General features: G+C 38.7%; 1 protein-coding gene across 1 annotated transcript in view; it reads left to right on the top strand.

Moving 5' to 3' along the window:
• Window positions 1-19819, top strand: part of ZFHX4 (zinc finger homeobox 4) — a 127567-nt gene that overhangs the window by 2900 nt on the left and 104848 nt on the right. Inside the window, exon 2 of the mRNA XM_010282768.1 lies at window positions 801-1303. Within this exon, the coding sequence (XP_010281070.1) occupies window positions 801-1303 (503 nt within the window). The remainder of the gene's footprint in view (window positions 1-800; window positions 1304-19819) is intronic.

The raw sequence follows: 19819 nt of genomic DNA, 5'->3' as shown, positions 1-19819 counted from the left end.
TATGTAATGAGGTGCTATCAAATTAACAAACTAGAAAAGATAAAGGCAGCTCTGTTTTCTGCGGTTTTTAATTATCTGAATAGGTCAACGTTTTCAGGCAGGGATGCAATCTTTTCTTTCTTACCTGACAATGCCCCTTTATAGTTAGTAAATTGTCTGTATTCCAAGTATACGAAGAGGGCAAATTGGAATCAAATGCTCATGTGTGAGCAGTGTACTGTCAATCGGTTACCTAATGGTACAGATTCGTACTAAAAAGAATTCTCAAACTTTGTTCAGTACTAAAGTTTCCTTTATGATGTGCCTAAATTGTCCCAGTGTTGTTTGCTGGGTGTATTTTAAAATGAGGAGGGCTGAGATCTGGTATCAACAGTAGCTAAATTAGTATAGATATGCTTATCCCAATTACTATATTGTAGATATATATATATTGACCTACCTCCAGCATCACTTAAAGGATATAACAAAACTACAATTAGTGCTGTGTAAGTTAATCTAGGCTTTTAAGTTACAAAAGCATTGCTGTTTTGTTATTTTATTGATCAACTTTCATGCCTTTGAAAATACAAATTCCAGAATGACATCATGCCCAGTAGGAGTAATTAAAGCTATCTGATGAGGGAATTTAGAAGTTGAAAGGGATGATTGTAATTGATCCTGATTCAATCCTATTACAGCTTTTTATAGTTTAAGCTCTAGAGAAAGCAAACTCCTTGTCAAGGCTTTATTTTACGGATTCCTTTGTGTGTGCTATGCTTGCTGGTCTCTACTTTCCCTTTTAATTTTTTTTTTTCCTGTAGTAAATAATGAGCTGCCGCCTGAAATCCGGCTTGCCAGTGGTCAGCTAATGGGTGATGACCTGTCCCTCCTTACTGCAGGAGAGCTGTCACCTTATATCAGTGACCCAGCGCTGAAGCTATTCCAGTGTGCTGTTTGCAACAAATTCACCTCTGACAGCCTGGAGGCCCTAAGTGTGCATGTGAGCAGTGACCGCTCGCTCCCCGAAGAGGAGTGGAGGGCTGTAATCGGAGACATCTACCAGTGCAAGCTCTGTAACTACAACACTCAGCTCAAAGCGAACTTCCAGCTCCACTGCAAGACTGACAAACACATGCAGAAGTATCAACTGGTGGCTCACATTAAAGAAGGGGGCAAAACTAATGAGTGGAGGCTGAAGTGTATTGCCATTGGCAACCCGGTTCACCTCAAATGTAACGCCTGTGACTACTACACCAACAGCGTGGATAAATTGCGTTTACATACTACCAATCACAGGCACGAGGCAGCCCTAAAACTGTACAAGGTAAGCCAGTGACACCTACCCCAGTCGGCACCAAGTAGAGTAGGAAATTAACTGTTTCAGTGCTAATCGAACAAGACTTTGATTGATCAGCAGAGTAAATGTTTATTGAACATGCGTATAATCGAAGAAAAACTATGCAGGCTAGTCAGGGAGCAGTGCTCCCGATGAGTCATGTTCAGTCACCTGAGGGCCCATTTAGGATGCACTGACTGTGAACACAGGGAACATAAGGTTTTTTTTTTTTAAGTTCTCTCATAATAAATGACTAGAGGGGTTTTACATCTCTTATCATCTTTTCAGACTTTGTCCATTACATTTTGATTAGAAGCTTGATGGACATCATGGAAAATGATGATTTTTCCATAGGTGCATAGGGAAGGAGATCACTTTCTGGCATATGTATCTGTTTGCAACCCTAATCTATGACAGCCAAGTTATTTTACATTGGTATTTTCAGTAAGCACATGCAATATGCCACATTATTACCAAGGATGTTCAAAAGTAAACACTGTCATCCTTTTGTCTGCCCTTCTTTTCCAAGCCAGTAATGATTTTTCACAAACATGAAAGGGTGTGGTGTAGATAAATATGTTAGTAGAATGGCAACTATATTTTTATCTTTACTGGAAAAAACTATGTGGATATAATGAATATGTGGGAGTGATGAATACCATTTATTACACAACTTGTCATGACTTTTTCCAAACCTTAATTATGGGGTAACTTATTTTCTGCAGTGTGTTTACTGGATTGGCTTGATTGTCTTGGTTCATGTACAAAATATAACACATTCATTTCCAAGATGAATAACTTTGTAACTTATTAAAAACTTCTTTTGTCTAGGGGATATAAAAATTCAGGAAATATTGCAAACCATTAGTCACTGTAACAAGCTCTAAATATGATTAGAAAATCCATTTTGCAAGTGTTATCTATTGATTTATACTAGAAATCTGTGATAACTAAACTATCAGGAGTCATCTGCTGATTACAGCAACTATGCTGGTTTTCTAATCATGTTGAAAACGTGTACACACGGAACAAATATAGAAAAGCCTCAGCAGACCTCTAGCTTAAGCAAGAAATAACATTTTGCTGGTGTTCAACCATGTTCAAATGGTTGTTCTGAGCTAACACAGGGTGCAAAGGCAGTAACATGGATTTTCATTTTATAACCTGGTAGTTGTAACCTTGGTGGTTCTGCTATAGACAAAAATGGGAGTAACACAAGACTGGGTCTATTATATTGTCCCACAGCGCTGGCTGCTCTGCTAATTTAATTGTGTACTTTATTTAAATTGCATTTTTCTTCACTCTAGAGGGGCAGTGTTTTGTCCTTGTTTGTTGTTTTTTTAAGGTTCCAAAGTCCCATTTTCAAAAGTGCCAAAAGAGCTAAGAGTCTAGTAACACAGTTAACCTGTCTCAGCAGCAACACTGCCTTCAGAAGTTCCTGCTCCCTGTCATCTGTGAAGCAGTTCCTTTCTCCCTCCAGTTATGCTGATTGTGGAGCCACACTCTACCTCAGGTTTTTTAAATGACCTAGGTTAAACACTGTTGGTCCCCATCTCTTTTTTTGGAGTGTTAACCTGGATTATTTCAATGATCTGTTTTATAATGCAACCATTCAGAGAGATGCTACGGCAAACTGTGTCACAGATCGGGATGATAGAATGGGAGATGGGAAGGTAGAGGGCTTTTCTTGAATGGCTTCACTGTCAAAGCTTTGGAGACTGTTGAAAATAAGATGCCAGTTGCTTATTTTTTAAATAAAGCTATAGGCATAGCTGTGCAGTTGCAAGGTACACACTGTCTCCTCAAAACACCACTGACTCTACACTCACTCAACCCGATCCCTAGAGAAATTTTCTTCAAATATATATAGGTTTGCAACCTGTCCTACAAAACATTTGATTTAGCATACGAAAGGAGTGAGTCTTAGCTCTTAGCCCTCATCACTAAAAATGTCCTGCCACTGAACCTTTTTCTTTTCCAGGTCCTGGTTTGTTAGATCAAGCAATTCAGTAGTGCTTATGTGGTGCATCTATCATACATGGCAAATGACCATCGCTAACATTTTTTCAGTCTTTGATTCAGTTAAGGCGAAAGACATCCCAGAGGAGAAGGAATGTATAAGCTCTTAGATGCCCTCTAAGCTTCATATCCCACAAAAGGACGGTTGAAAGTGTACTGCTGGTGACCATAGGGTTGCAAGTCTCCCGACAATACATGTATTTTTTAAAACCTGTCCCTAGGATTTTCTAGTGAGAATCTCAGCTCTTTAAGAAGTTTCTGTCCCTCATGACTTCTTAGAGAAGCTTGAAATTCGAACCCTGCTAAGCTTAACAACTCTCATAAAGCAGATAGCATATAAAAGTGCACACACAATTTTTATATAATCTCATTTTAAGGTTAATTTGAAGGAGAGGAATGACTTATTTAAAGTATCGATTGGGGTATTAGTATTATTATTTTTTAAGATTTGGAGTTGGCAGTACTACAACGTGTCCCAAATAACCAAAATGTTCTAGACGTGTATGGTTTACAACAGAATGTAATGGCTCTGTGCACCTCCCAGAAAACCTTACTTTTAATTGTGGGTGTACATTCAGGCCTGAAGGTGAAAATAAATGAGATTTTGAAAGTCTGTAAACTTATCTGCTAGCAGAATTGATAGTTTTGTCAGGTCTTGGTGAAGCTGTTGACACCAAGAGAGTTATAAGTTTTTTTTCTCTTGATACATCAGATAAACTTTTAGAGCACCTAAGGAAAAAAAGAACATTAATTTGTATGAATAATAGATATATGCCTTGGGAGCTATATCGAATATTCATGAATTGTGTTTATATTCAAGCAGCTCCTCTAACTCTTTTAAAATTAAGGTGCTGTGAATATAGTTTGGCAGTAAAAACTTTAATACTAAAACCATCTGAAAGCGCAGAAAAAAAATCTGTGGCTTTGTTCCTTTGCTTTGTCAAGTACCTCAAAGGTTTTTGTTTAGTCATTTATATTTATTTAAATGTTATTGTTTTGTGAATTTTCTTTTTACAAATGTTGCCATAACAGCTTGATTTCTCTTCCTGTGCTTAACTATTGATGGAGTAAAAGGATGTCTTTTCATAACTGTAGCTTTTAAAGTGACCATGAACATCAGAGCTTCTCTTCTGAAACTGTATAATTTTAGACAGCATTGAAATGTCACTTTTAGAGTTAGATTCTAAATGTGGCAAAGTGAAACCTTTAGCTGTTTCCTAAGTTATCTAAAAAAGAAATGGCCTGATTGCTCCTTACAGAAGTGCAGTATTCAAATGGTGTTGGTAATGCAGCTGCTGGCAACCAGAACAAAGACAGCTTTACCCTGAGTGAACTCAGCTTGGGCTAAATGAATTTCCCAAAGACTTACATTTGGAATTGTGGAGCTCAGTATTAGCAAATTAAACCACAGAAGAGTTGCGAGTCCTTCGCAGCATCCATCAAGAAGCTTTCGGTGACTTCACAAGTAAACAGAGAAAACCTCTATAGCAACGGAGTACATTGCCATTCTGCAGGAGAAAGCGTTCAACTTCTGCAGATTTGGGAAGCTGAGGCAGGACAGTGATCTATCTCTGTGGATAGAAAGCACATATAGCTGGAACTGCTCTTAAGGAAGCCATTTTGTAGCTTAGTCAAATACCTTTTGATTCAGGGAACCACATATATCGTGTCCTGTGCTCATAAAATAGTTTCCAAATACTTTTAATAAATAAATAAATGCAAGGTATCCTTTTTGCAAAGTAGACTGGAGTGGATGAAAAGAAGTTTTAGTTAACCAAGTAACTGAATGACAGGATCAATTTATAATGACAAATAAATATCTAAAATTTGTCTATGAAAAATATTATTCAGTTAGCTGATAATAGTTTCAAAAGACATTACTTTTATATTGGATAATTACTGTAGATTACATCACATATGCAACCATATATAGGACGTCAGGGAAGGTGACAGGCAACAGTTAGCAGAGTAATACTAATACTCACTCTAGTGAAAACTACCTTGGTTTTCCCTTTATTGACAAAATATTGATCTATAACACTATTAATGTTATGATTGTCAGTTCAATTTGGGTAGATCGCTTTACCTCTTGTGTTCTCAAACGGCGAAGATATTACCCAAAAGGAGTGACCTGATTCCAGTTTAAGAAGGTTAAAGGTTAAAAGTTAGCTCAAAAGCATCATCTGCCTAGCTGCTTAACTTTAAACTGATCAATTTAATGAAAATCTGTTTTGCAGATGGTGTTTTAATGTCTTTGGCAGGATTTAGGCAGCTTTAACATTAGACGTATGCTAGTAAAAATTATTTCTTTATTTGACCAGAACAACACCTTTTCTTTTATGTTTTAAGGTAAAAGGCATGTGGGATATGGTATTTTGGCAAAGGACCCAGAAGCAGAAAGTGTTGATGATCTTTCCATATGGGCTCAAAAACAGAATACCCTTATGTCTATTGCTAACGCTGACTGAAGAAACAAACAAAGCTGTATTCATTTTTTACCATAATGTTTTACTTTGAACCCATAAAAAAGAATTTCAGTCAGAACTGTCCTTGAAAAATGCTTCTCTTCTTTGCCTGGGGTGGAATGCAGCAGCATTAACATTTTTAACCTGGCAGAGCACGCTGATTGTCTCTTTCAGACCTTGTATTTGTAGATCAGCAGTATTCTTTTTCCTACTCACAAACCGAGTAGTAATTGTGTTACTTAGCTGTAGATACTGTAAATAATAAGGCAAATTAGTCAATGCAAATGGTGAGTTTTATCTGGTGGAGGTTATCTGAATAAACAAAGAATTAGATCCTCAGGAGTGTAAAGCAGAGCTTTATGTTTATGTCTTCTGAGAATCTGGCCCTCACTCACAGTTTTTGCCAAGATAATTAAGTTTCAGCACAAGCATGTCTTTCTATTTTCAGATGTATGCAATTCAATAGGAATTTCTTGGGCTGCTAATGCAATACTATTATATGTTAGCTTTGTAATTAGCTAGGACTCTATCCCTTTGCTGAAATGCATTGTAATATTACACACACAAGCATAGCTTGCATGTAGCAGTCATGAAAGTGGTGCCCTTTGTTTCATATTGACCTTCCAACTTATTTAAAAAAGAGTTTACAATGATCCTTTGTTTTGTCCACAAATGATCATAAACAGCTTTCTAAAGAGCCCAATAAAATGAGATAATCACAAATGTATAACATCACATATTGAAAGGGTGGAAGAACAAACGGGGCTTTTACCATATTTTATAGGATGGATTTATAGTCTGTCCCTGGGTCACTTAGGGCCAAGAATTTTCACGGTCAGCTGGTTGGTCCTGTTAGCCAGCATCCTCTGCAGGAAATGCAAATACCGTGCAGCACCTGCTCTTCAGCTGGGGATATGCACCGCTTTTTTTAAAGCAAGGTGTCTACTTCTCTGCCGGTTCAAAGTCAAAATCTTAATTAGACTAGCTTTTTTTCCGCATCTGTCATCAGTGAAGCAGAATAGTCTGTCTGGATTCCATAATGCTGTTTGCATATTTGGATTGTAAATCAGCCAGGGATATTGAATGCTTTGCTCATCTTTATCACGTGCAGGAGACACAAGTGGGATTTAGTCCTTAGGTAACTTTTAGCATAACAGTTCCCCAAGGAACACTGCTTGGGTTTTTCTCATTATCCTTGTTCTGGATGAAAGCATCGTTGTTAGGAATTAACAACTGAGGTGGGGGGTGTGAAGTATATGCATACGGGGACGAATGGACTAACAGCCCCAATCACTTTGTTTGCTTTAGTCTGTTTGGCATGAAATGTTGATACTTGATCAGTCTGGAATTAACAGAAAGTCACATTCTTTTCATTTCAATTGTCCTGCACGAATTTTTAAATTTAAAATCAAATATCCTAGATATGTGCCAGTCCAATTATTGAACTGACATTGTCCCAGTATGATGGTAAAAGAGGTCAGGAGATTGTGCAGCATTGATTTGCATAAAAATCATTGTGGAAAGGAAATTGGAATATGTCTGCACATCTGAGGAGCCAAAACATGTTTTGCTTAATCTTATTCTTTTTGTTTGTTTAGGTGAAGAAAGCAGTTTTCAGTGATAAACAAAAGTTATTCTAATTTGTTGCTAAACATAAACCTCACAATAAAGGAAATTTCCATTTTTATAGTACTTTCAGGTTTATGTTCATTTAAGGTTTTAAATGTTTTATGAAATTTAATTTCCACTGCAAGTTTTAGTTACTGTAATTCAGACTATGCTGTTGTGCTTACATGTATAAAGATAAACAAATGTTCAAAGAACACACTGTATAGTCAGCTATACATGGCTGTACATAATGTATATGCCTACTGTATGTACTTATACACTATAGACAAGTACATTGATGTTAAACAAACCCAAACAAGTTGTGGGCTAGCAGAACAGTAATTTCAAACTTTCACGTATATTTAATTTGATTTTCAGATGTTGTCTGGCTCTCAAGTAGTCTTACATAACAGTCCTTGTAAAAAAAAATAGCATGTATTGTATACAGCTTATGGTATACTGCTAAAGCAGAAAGGTACTCTCAAATCATGGTTTAGAGAATCCCCATGTTAGTCCATTGAAACGGTGTCCAGGATCCCAGTCTGCCTGCTGTCCTGCGTGAGGATATCTAAGGCTACTCTTTGAAAGGAGCCTGTATCGGACTATTTGGGTGCGACCTGCAATGCGCAGCCTGTCCAGTGGAGCCCGAGCTCCGAGCTCCTCTTGCAGAGCAGGAAGAGTGAGCAAGGAGGAGAGCAAAAGCAGCATAAGGAGGACCAGCCTCATTTATTCAGTATGCTCAACACACAAAATGGCTGTATAACAGCTGTTTTTTGTGCTTGGAGTTCTTTCACTCTGACATTAAGAGAAATATGTAATTATTTCTGACTGAGATTCAAAGTAGAGATGCAGTGTATAGCGTATGTAAGAGTATTATGTCAACATGAGTGCATGTGTATATGTGCATATATAGATTGCAGCTATGGATTTAGCTGCCACTCCCTTCCAGCCTTGCAACATAGATTTTCTTGTTACCCTTAGGAGATTTTAGCTGGTATTACGCAACTCACTACAGGTGTCTTCTCTAAAATGGTAATTACAGTTTACTAGACTCTCCCAGGTGGGATTTTTCTCCAATATCTTTTCCATGTCTCTAAGAATAAGTACTAAAAAAAAAAAGACTGAGGCAGGACAGGAAAGTTATATTTGGACATGCGTATGTGTACTTCAGCTTTGCTACTGCTTTTGCTAAGTGATTTAGAAGAAACTTTCCCTTGGTCTATGCATTTGTCAGTCCCTCCAGACAAAATGCCAGAATCGGGAAACTATAGGAGGGTTGATGGGAATAAAACCTTAGAGATCTCATACGTACAGGACTGTACATATGTCAGGTTTTGAGTTTTGAGCTGTTTGAAACACAGCTCTTGAGACTGTACTGGCTCTATATGTGTGTCTCTCTTGCTAGATAGACAAATTAATTTCTGCATTTGTTTTTTCTTACCTTCGAGCTACCACTGGAGCAATGGTCCAGTCAGATTTTGTAAGGAAGGATAGTGAAAAGACTGGTGTGGAACGCTGAGTAATACCAATTCTGTTGGTTTTAGCAAGAATTGGTCTCAATGCAGAAGACGTTTTGTTGGATAAACTTCCATGTACATGTTTGTGGGCAAAATACAATACAGTACCGCAGGAAATAGGTAGTAAATATATTAAATATGGGTAGGGTTTTTATGTTAATAAAACATAAATTACAAGTGGTAGCTTGTAATATTTTTTGCTCCTGGTGGTCTGCCTGTTAGGCTGGTGTACTCAATACAGGCAGATAGTGCAGAATGATGATCGTACATCCTCGTGCTGATACATAAAGTGAAGCTTTGCTAAGAATCGCAAGACCTTGTCTTTGTGGACAGCTGTGAAGGTGGAAGTCATGGAAATGACCCCCTTGGTCTGCAGCAGAAGGTGCCAGCCCTGCAGTTCTGCAGCAGACAGATACACAGAGTATTGTGCATCATAGCCTCAGGAGAAACTGTATATGCTACTCTCCCTGTGGGAGGGAAGGCATTAAGATAATCTTTAGCTTTTAAAGACTGGGGGCATTGAAAGAAACAAAAATTGAGCAAAGGTAGTCCTTGAATGATGAAGTGTGCAGATTCCTATGCCTGGGGCATCCTACTGCAGTAGCAGTGGCAAAAAAAAAAAGAAAAAAAAAACGGTTTTGTCATATACGAAGAGTATGAGCAATTCTCCTTGCTTATATGCATGAGTAGGAAACTACATATTGCTAATGGTAATATATTAATCTTATTCCAAAAGTAGACATCTGATCACATGAGTTGCCTAACAAAAAATGTCACTTTTTCTACTTAAAACTGTTATCCTAGAATGTTAATCAAACTATTCTGCTAACTTGATTCATGTGTCTAAAATACATGAGTATATAACTACTGGTTTATTGCTGAATTGTGTGCAGACAACCTAGCATATAGGGACAGTATTCAGGAACCTGCCCAAAGAAGAGTGTTTATTTGTAATCTCTATTCTCCCTTGTGAACTCTCTCAAGGAAGAACATTCCTTGCACTGCTCCTGGAGAGAAGAACCATAGAGCCACCTCTACCCATAAAAGCAGCACAGAATCTGCTGTTCAGGGATAGTTTGTGCCCAAACGTTTTATAGAAAAATAGGTTACCCTTATTCAGAGAAAGTTCAAGATCAATCTTGTTGTGATGACCCTGTTTAAAACAAAGGCTTGCAGTGGAAACTCTCCTTACCAGAACTTTAGCAGGCAATTCCAATGGTCTGTATCATCTTGTTCTAAAGTTGTTTGACACGTATGGAATTTTTCCTTTGGTATCCTAAACTTGTGATTGGGCCTACAGCAGTCCTTGGCTGGCCGATTGAGGGAGGTCAGTTGTCTCCAAACTGCTTTATTAAGAAGGAAGATGCTTTCCATGGGAAAACCTGAAAAGTTGCAACTGACTCAAGTTTATACCAGGTATGACTGATGTTATCCTCATGCTAAATTCAAAACTCTGGGTCCTAATGGCAAAAGAGAAGGAAGAGCACTTTTTCTTATTCATAGAATCATAGTATTAGCATATCTAGAGTTGGAAGGGACCCATAAGGACCACTGAATCCAAATTCCTTCTCCTTGCGGACTACCTAAAACTAAACTATACTATATGACTAAGAGCACTCATTGAACTCTGACAGGTTTGGTGCCATGACCACTTCCCTGGGGAGCCTGTTCCAGTGACTGACCACCCTCTCAGGGAAGAACCTTTTCTTAATGTCCAGTCTGAACTTCCCCTGACAAAGCTTCGTACCATTCAAACAACAATGTTGCTATTTTCTATGAAACCTAGACAAAAACTTGCTCTCTGGGAAATAGATTGAGGCAAAAATACTGAAGTTTTCTAATTGAATAAACACTTTGTGAATGACCAGAAGCTTGATATTTTTACAGCTAGAACAATGAAACAAAGTCTAAGGAGGATCTTGCTATTCTTGCTCTTTGTGTCTGCTAGTGATGAGAGCATGGAAAAAGGCTTGCTTTACTACTGAAATGAGAGAGCTTTTAGCATCTAGATGTTACTATTTTGGAAACACCCTTTGGCATTTGCAGATATGTACGCAGCTAATGAATGACTGGAAATTAAAAGAATAAAGCTGGTGGAAAAAACAAGGCCAAACTGCAAGTGTTTCTGAAAACATTATGTCCTTATTTGTCCAGGAACTTCTGTGACTCAAAATCTTTGACCCACGAGGAAGTCAGGACCCTGCTGGGATATATCAGAGCAGGTTCTTCTGAAGTCAGCTCTCAGATGACAAAGATCACAGGCCACACAAAAATAGTTTAAGACTGATTTTACCAAATTTGTGACCTAGAGTCATTGGGCAGATTTGAAAACACTATTGTATTGGCCCATGGGTCTAACCCTGTTGCAGATACATTTCAGAAATAGGTATTGTACCTAAGTTGTGGATATCCTTTGTCAGTTTTTGACACGCTAAGATAGTATCCTAGGCAATGATGAATTGGATAAGCTGTCCATGTGCTCTGTCTCTCTGTTCTTATGTCCACTGGTATTTGTTGTAACATGTCAGGCTTCACTGGTATCTTCATGATACTTAAATTTCCGAGACTTATAGAACTCAGGGGGTGAAAATCTTAGAACTAGTCATTGGGACTCCTGAGAGGTATTTTGAGAAAGAGCAAATACTTTCTCAGTTAGACATTTTGTACGTGACATTTGAACTTTTTTTTTTTTTTTTTTTTTAGTTATTGGAAAACAAAAATAGGTTTGTGGTATCTTCTATAACTCAACACATAACATGTAGGACCTGGATCCAGAAGTCTTTCTAGTGTGTTTCTTTCCTTTCACAAGTTCTCCACTGAACAGTTCAAATTCTGTGGCCTCAGCTACCACAAAAGTATCAAACAGATGATAAGGTTTACCTAAAGCATTTTAGAGTATACAAAGGACAAGAGCTACGCTGATTTTGAAGAGTTGTATTTATGTGATTTTTTTATGATGAGAAAGAGAGTTGAGCTGGTAATCAATAAAAGGAGAACTCTGAAATCTCATGTTACAGTGTTCAAGCTTGTATCCCAGTTCCTTCAGCTTTTGTGCTCTGCAGATACAAAGACTTTGTGCTTCAGTGTTCGCAACAGGAACTAAACAAATGTCTCTCCTTTACTTCCAGTAGTTGTTTGTCCTAATAGATTTAGAAGGTAAGCTCAGTACTATCTGGACTAGGAAGCAGAGCATGGCCTTGGGGAAAAAGAACGTGTGTCTCTAACCGAGCAGAGGTTGAGTGAGAGGTTGGCCCCCAACATGTTTGGCGGTTTAAATAGACCTTATAGAAATGTGATTAAACATATCACTTAATTTCTTCACATATGTGAAGAAATATCTATCTGTGTATCTGTCTACCTATATTTATCTGTACATGTGCTTAATAAGGTGTCTGTTTACTGGGAGGAATCAGAGACAAAATCTGAAGTTGTTCATGCTCATGAGAACTTTAGAGAGACAGATATTATCCAATGCTAGTGTTAGGGGGGAAGTCACAGTTGTTGGAGACTGTGTTTCTTGCTCAGAGGGTGCAGGGGGAAGCAAAAAGGCAGGTGTGTGTGCTTATAAAACCGTACACTTCCCAAGAGTATAAACAGAATTTAAAACTATGTGTGTCCATACATACCCCAGGCTGCTACTGTCACCTGCTATAATACTGTACAAAGGTCTATCTATGTTAATGTCTGCTGTAGTAAAGCTTGGATTTCCATTTCTGTTCTAATTTCCTTCTCCCAGTTACTCATAATTTTCTTATAGACACTTTTAGGGCTGAAGTGATCAGGATTTGGTCTGGGTGTAAAGAATATCTCTTTCTTCTTTGGAGCTCCTTCTGAGTCACTTAACAACAAGGTATCTTTCCAACCTGTCCTAATGAAAAATACTCCATAGCAAATAAAGTTAGTCAAGTACTTCTCTTGCAGTGACTGTCCATAACAGAAAAGAATGTTATTTTAGAAGCAACAACACCTTGATAGGCCAAGTACGCAATCATTGTCCGATCACAGCAAATTATACCATTAGTCCACGTTATCTAATCTCCTTGCTCCAGCCTGACTAACAACACTTGCTTCTCAAAGGAGAGCAAAAAAAATCTTTCATGGGCAAGTATGGAATAACGGTGCTCACACAGGAAAATTCTTACTCTTTTTGTATGTCCTCTGTATTTAAAGAACAATGAATTAACATCATACAAATTCAAGTATCTCTTTTTTTCCCTAAAAATGGTCTTTGGGTGGTCTTACACGTACACAAACATCAAATCAATTTATTCACTGAACTCTTGGCTCAATCACACCCAGTGGGAAGGAATTCCACAGGTTAATTTATACCTGCATATAAATATCATTTTTCAGCTTTTAAAAATTTTTGTCATTCATTTAAGTTATTGAGTTTTGTTTGTTTATTCATCTGATAATAGAATAAGAAAGATCGTGTGTTCTTACTTGTTTTATGATCTTTCTATATAATCTTTATATCTTCATAATAATCTTTACGATTTTTTAATGATCTTTCTATCATGTCTCTCTTTTACTTACACTATTCATGCACCAAAGAATTTCAATCTATTCAGTGCTGCTTTTAGTGGAAGTTTTTCCACATTTCTGCTAATCCCATCAATGATCGCTGAACTCCTTCTACCCGTGCTAAATATTTCTTGAGATATACAGATATTTCAGAACTGAACACACTGTTCTCAGTGGAGCTGTATGATTTTACTGTCCATTGCCTGGTGCATCCAAAAATACAGTCTGCTTTAAACAAATCTTATTGCATTCTGTGCTGGAAATATGTTGTTTTTCATTGCATGTCTCTTCCTATGCCACCCTTCATACAGATGCCCAAGTGTCCTAGAGTGGTTACATTTAACTTAGACACCAGTAACTTGTTTGATTGGTTCAAATTATTTCTTCTAATATACATTTTCTTGGATTCATTTGTCAATACTGAATTTTACCTGCCTGCTCAGCTAGCTTTAAACCTCTATGGCATTTCTGATGGTTCTTTGGCTGGTCTTTACTGGCATGAATTCTTTTATGCCCTCTGCAAGATCAGTCCCAGTTTGATGTTAGAAGACCCAGAGGTAACTTTTGTTCTGTTAAATGGCCTGTTAGTTCCTCTAACTTGTTTTCTGTCTCTGTCCGTTTCTAATCCATGACTTTTTTGCCTTTGTGTTAGGTGCCTATATTAAGTGGTTAGACCACTTCCTGCTTAGTTGGCTGGGAGAGAAAACCTCCAGTTCTGAATTACTTCATGAAAGAATTCATTTCCCCCTAATATTAAGAGCATGAGGGAAAGAAGCTCTGACATATCCAGTTTACCCCTGTGTCACATTGCCTGTCTCCTCAGACAGCTTGTTGCTTTCCCACATTTACTGCCATACATAGTGACTTGGGGTGCAAATACCTGAAGGCAGTTAAGTATTCGTTAAGCCTGAAGAACAGAAATAGCTAATTAGCTCTCTATCTGCAAATATTTACCCCAGATATTCATTTGCTGGTGCAAAACAGAAGATGTTGTTTCTGCATGTAGACTACAGGGCTGAGGGGTAACTGAAATGGGCTCTTTGCAGCGTGCTCTTTCTATACTGTTCAGTGCTAACTTTAATGTATTATTGATTGTTATTAAGGTACACCATGAAATACAGATGGGATATCTGTTGTGGTTGAACTCGTACTGTGGGAGCTGTGTTGACTTTTGGATTGTTCTGCCCTTCATGCTGCTTGACATTAAAACCTTTCACACAAGGGTTTAGAAGAGAAAGAAATATATAGTAACTGTTACCCTGTACGTAGTGTGAAGTAATGTGAAAATATGATGCCAAATGCTCTCCCCACCAAGTCAGCACAAAATTTGAAATGAAATACTAATTTCAGAGCAAGCCAGGAAGTTCCCGATTCCCTGTGTGAGTATATACAAACACTAGTTTAGAGTAGTCGCCACCTGAATTTAAATTAGCGGCACTACCTGCCAGTGGTGAAGGAAGTGCTAAAAGTGAAGGGATTAGGGGTCTGATTTTCAGAAATGCTGAGTGCTAGCAGCTCCTGTAGATTGCGTGTTTAGCATCCCAGGGTCCAAGGTCACGCTCAGGTGGTGACCGCCTCCTCTGTGCTGACTGCCAGCCTCTGTCCTTGCACATCTGTCTTGGCTGGATGTATTGGCTAGTTTGAGAGACACAAAAATTGCATCAGAGGATCAATTACTGCTGAAATGTCACTACTGAACCCTGTAATACTGTTAATTAGTTAAAGCAAAAGAGGCTTTTAATATGCACTTATCGTGGCTGCAGCTCACTGAATATCTTTTCACAAAATTAGGTTTGAAATACTTTAGATTCTCCCCCCACCTCTTTCTGGAAAATTAAAATACATAACTCTTGTTTTCTTCCTTTTTTATTTCCTATGCCCCTGTAAAATTAAATACTTCTAAATGGTTCTCACTATCTCCAGAAGTTTGCATCTTAGAATAGTTTACTTCCGCTTCAAACTCTTAAAGAGGGTATTAGTCATTGGAGAAAACTTGAAATAAGGAAATGTATGACAAACACACGGCCACGGGACAACTCTCCCTCACTTTGGCTCAGCTCCCTTTCTGCCATTAACGGAGCAAAAGAAATTGGAGGTTTGACGCAAGTTGCCTGCCGCGGGGGAGGGCAGGGTTACTCTGCCCGTGTCAGGGAGTCCCCGGCTGGCAGAGCGCCAGCTGTGCGGCACTGTCCTTCCCACCGTGCCGCGCCGCGGACGTCTCGGGGGCCGGGCCGGGAAGGGCGGTAGCTGGAGCGCCCGCCGGTGTGATGAGAGTGAAATCCCCGCTGCACGGGGAGCCGCGGGGAGCTGCTGGGTAGAGCCGGCTGAGGGGGATGCTGGTGACTGCAGGAACCTTTTTAGCTGGGACGGAAAGGCAGCGGCTGCTGTCACAAACTGTAGGGTCTGACTGCAGTCCTGCATTTCGAGCCCTTGCTCAGGTAGGTTTCATTTCTCAGGTGCTCACCTTGCCGAGAGTCTGGCTGGGCTGTGTCAGGGCGTTCTGGGCTTGATGAACTACAGCAGATGTTTCCCAGCGCTGACTGTTCTTTTTAGTTGCTAGAACGTATACCGTGCTCCCATTCACACACCCCATCCCTCAACTTTTCATCTAGCATTTAGTTTTGGTGAGGATTATTTCCTCAATTTGTCACAAAGGTATTCAGCTGCCGATGGCATGAGCAGTCGGTGAGGTGTTTAGTATGAGATGAGGTCATGTTAAACAAAAGCCTAAACATTTGTAAAGATACAGGAAAAATACAGAGCTTTACTGGTTGTGTGACTTTTTATCCTCTGGAGAATTTGTTTGAAGCTTTAAACAAATTGTTTGTTTCCTATTAAAATGGTGATGAGAGGAAAGAAGCGGGAAGAATGTGGGCCAAATCCATCTTTGTTGTAATATTGCTGATCTTGGTAGTGTTACTCCAAGAATGGAGTTGGCCCAGGAGTTTTCCAAAATGACAGTGTTTCTTAACTCTGTCAATTGACTGGGAGATGGCTCTCCTGTGGTTTGACTACTGTGGTTTGTCACTACTGTGAGAAATTATCCAGTTCAAAAAGTTCTGTTATTTGAGTAATTTCTTGCTGAAATTGATGGTTACTGTTTTTCTCCCAAAGTTTATTTCTAGGGTTTTTCCATTTGTTTCTGGTGCTCTAGAGAAAAGGCTAGTTCCAAAGGAAGAGTCAGAGAGACTGCTCTGCAAAGAGGGTTTGAAAGAGAGGAGAGGATTAGAATTTGGAAGTGTTTTCCCTCTCACAGAAACAGCTCCCCTGTTTGATACAGAGTGTGTGGTGTTAGCATGAAATCCACCTCCTAAATATCTTTTACAGATCAAGACAGGTTACTGGGTATTGATAACCATGAGATACTTTGTGAGCATACACACTAGATCACCTCATGCTTAGCCTGCTTCTCCTCCTAAATTATTCCACATTTGTGAGCATTTTTCAAGCAGCTACTATTTTAAACCAGAAAGCCTCCACCCTGAAAGGCCCCAACCTGTCAGAAACATTTCCTCTCTTGCCTCAAGCTTGGAATTTCACTCCAAACACCAGCTCCCTCAGGACTGTGCATAGTGTCATCTTTGCCTAATGGTTTACTCTCTGCAACCTCAGTTGCACACATACAGCCAGTGTTTACCTCTTCATCACATTCTTCTTCTTCCTGCTCTACCAACTTCTCTACGTGTCTATTTTCACAGTGACATCTACGTCTGGAACGGTGTCATTTCTGCAGTACTTAGCCCAATTTCACTCTTGCCAAGCCCCGAGCTCCTTTATATTTTTTCTCTTCTCTGCCAATAATCTTTCCCACTTTCTCTTGTGTATACATATGTGAGTGTTTGTGTACATTACCAAATATGCATTTCTAATTATTTGGGATGAGTGGGATAAAGATTTTATTGTCTCGAGCTTGAGTTGGCTGGGTTATTTTAAGTAATAAAGACAGAAAAAGGTATGCTGACCATCCCACAGGAAACTATAATACATTTTGAACCTCCTGCATATTTTGCATTAGGAAAAATATGTGAGAAAATTGTAGAGCGCTCTTTAACTGTATCAATACTCTTTTTTCATATGTCTGCATGTACCAAGCCAAGCTCCACTAATACTAAAAGGAAAAAACACCGCTGTGACTTTGTGACTAATAATATATTTTAGAAACGTCTTACATTTTTCCTATAATAGCTTTTCCATACATAACAGTATTTCAGTTTGAAGGTCTGACACCTCAAGGCCTATCAGAGCTAAAAACAAGTGCTAGCATTCTGTTGGAAAGCTGGAAACTTCCCACCTCCAATGCTATAAAACTCCTTTTTGAGACTCACAGATCTCAAATTAACACATCGTTGGTAGAAGGCTCATCCTAGGTGTTGGCCCAATGTAATTTGAAAGGATATTTTTCCATATGAAAGGAAGCAAGGAAAAGACCTGATGGTGGTTTGCAGCAAAACCAAACTAATGACAGCTGATTTAAGCTATCTGGGCTGGGAGCTTTATTAATAACTACCCCTGGAGGCAATTTTAGGTCTGGTTTCAAGCACAGAGATTATGTTGACATCATCTTTTAGGACTGACTTGAGACTTCTCTGAATACCATACTCCTCTACCTTCCACATGACAGGTGTAGATTTGCACCGTGGGGACAAGGGCATTCTTTGTGAAGGTTACTGGCTGTGTGCTGGGTTCACACTGGCAATCCAAAATCTTCTGTGTGGCATTAACAAGGCTGGGATGCCATAAAAATACAGCATATGAGAGCTCCAGACCGTGGGCTTTCATTCTGTTTTAGGTATAACCAGTGGAGCAAATAGCAATAATTATCTGCCTATATAAAGGTGTGAGACCAGGGATTTGATATTCTTAGTACATATCCCAGTGAGACTCTGTGGTATCATTTAGAAAGTGTTAAGATTTGGCCCAACTCAAGCAAAAGGTAAACTTTCCATTGATTTTTATGGCACTAAGATTTCATACATGACACTTAAATCTATCCTGTATAAAGCTTTGTGTACGTGCATGTGTATATAATATATATAGCAAGCATGTACAAATGTGTTTCTGTATATTTTAGCCAATTATATAAACTAAGTGTGTTTAAATTATCTAATAGACAGATGTCTGGAATGAATGAACTAAAAAGACTGGACAGTGGTAAAATATTCAGAGAATGTTATGGGGGCATATTTAGCACAATTGCGATACTGAGAGTTTTCATTCCATTTATCAGGTGCCGTCCTCCACTGTAGAATCATGACTTTTTTTCTAGTTATATCAGTTTTCAGCTACAAATGTTTTACATTAGTCTGTTTTACACAGTTTAGTAAAAATTGGGAAGTGTAAGAAAAGATAAGGCAAAGACTTAAGTGCTTTGGGCTAACTTCTCATACCAGCTTGGGATACAGAGGGAGACTGTATTTGAAACCCCTCATCAGCAAAACGAATGTTTTAGCGTTCTTGGACATAATGTCAGACTAACGTGCTCCCTGACTGACATCCAGTGCATACTGTATAATTGCCAGCCTGCTTCTCCGAGTGCCGTGAAGATTACATTTTTTTAATGTCCCAATATTAATAACCAGATGTGATCTTCTTCCTGCCCAGGGGTCAAGATAGCTGGCCAGGTCAGGCTGTTTGTCTGTGTGCACAGACTGTGAAGTCTATTCAGAATGACAGGTATGGGGGGGGGGGTGTAGGGTGTTAACCTCAAGACCACCAAAAGGGACTTCTCCCTGCTGGGAACAAAGACCAGCAGGAGCTTCAGCCTTTTTCAGTACTCCTGGGATTTTAACCAAGTGAACAAAAGATGATGCACAGCTGAAGAAATGCTCTTCACAACTGATACATAATTTAAGATGTTCAGTTACAAACAACCGGATATGTATTTGTGATTTCATTTGAGCACAGTCCAATTATCTGCAGTCGGTTAATATTTTTGTATGCATAGTTTCTGTGTGCTGCTTTATACATCGAGAAGATGCTCAATTGCTGGTGTTCGAATACATGCTAGCCTTGAAAATAGTCCTAACACTTAAAGAAATAGGATTAAAAGTTGTTATGCGGTGTTTTGTGCCTTCTAGTTAATGTTTGCCAGTCTATGTGTAGAATTATTTTATAGTGGATAGTATGATAGAGTTTTGTTAAATGTATGTTATAAAACCATTTACTACTCACTGTCTCTTTTTGTTAGGTAAAAAAAATTCAAAAGAAGAAGCTATTTGTTTCCTAATTGATTTTCTACGTTAGTTGTTCATTGAATAGATAAGTAGTGCCTGTGATATTTGATTACAGAGCAAGGCACCCATTTAACCTTCCGTTCTTTCCTGGCCAGGATTTCAAATACAATACAACGTACCTCCCTTAGGCTCAGTAGG

This window comes from Phaethon lepturus, unplaced genomic scaffold (genome assembly GCF_000687285.1).
Source record: "Phaethon lepturus isolate BGI_N335 unplaced genomic scaffold, ASM68728v1 scaffold7222, whole genome shotgun sequence".
In the NCBI taxonomy this organism is placed as follows: domain Eukaryota; kingdom Metazoa; phylum Chordata; class Aves; order Phaethontiformes; family Phaethontidae; genus Phaethon; species Phaethon lepturus.
This window is presented reverse-complemented; position numbering and strand designations above follow the sequence as displayed.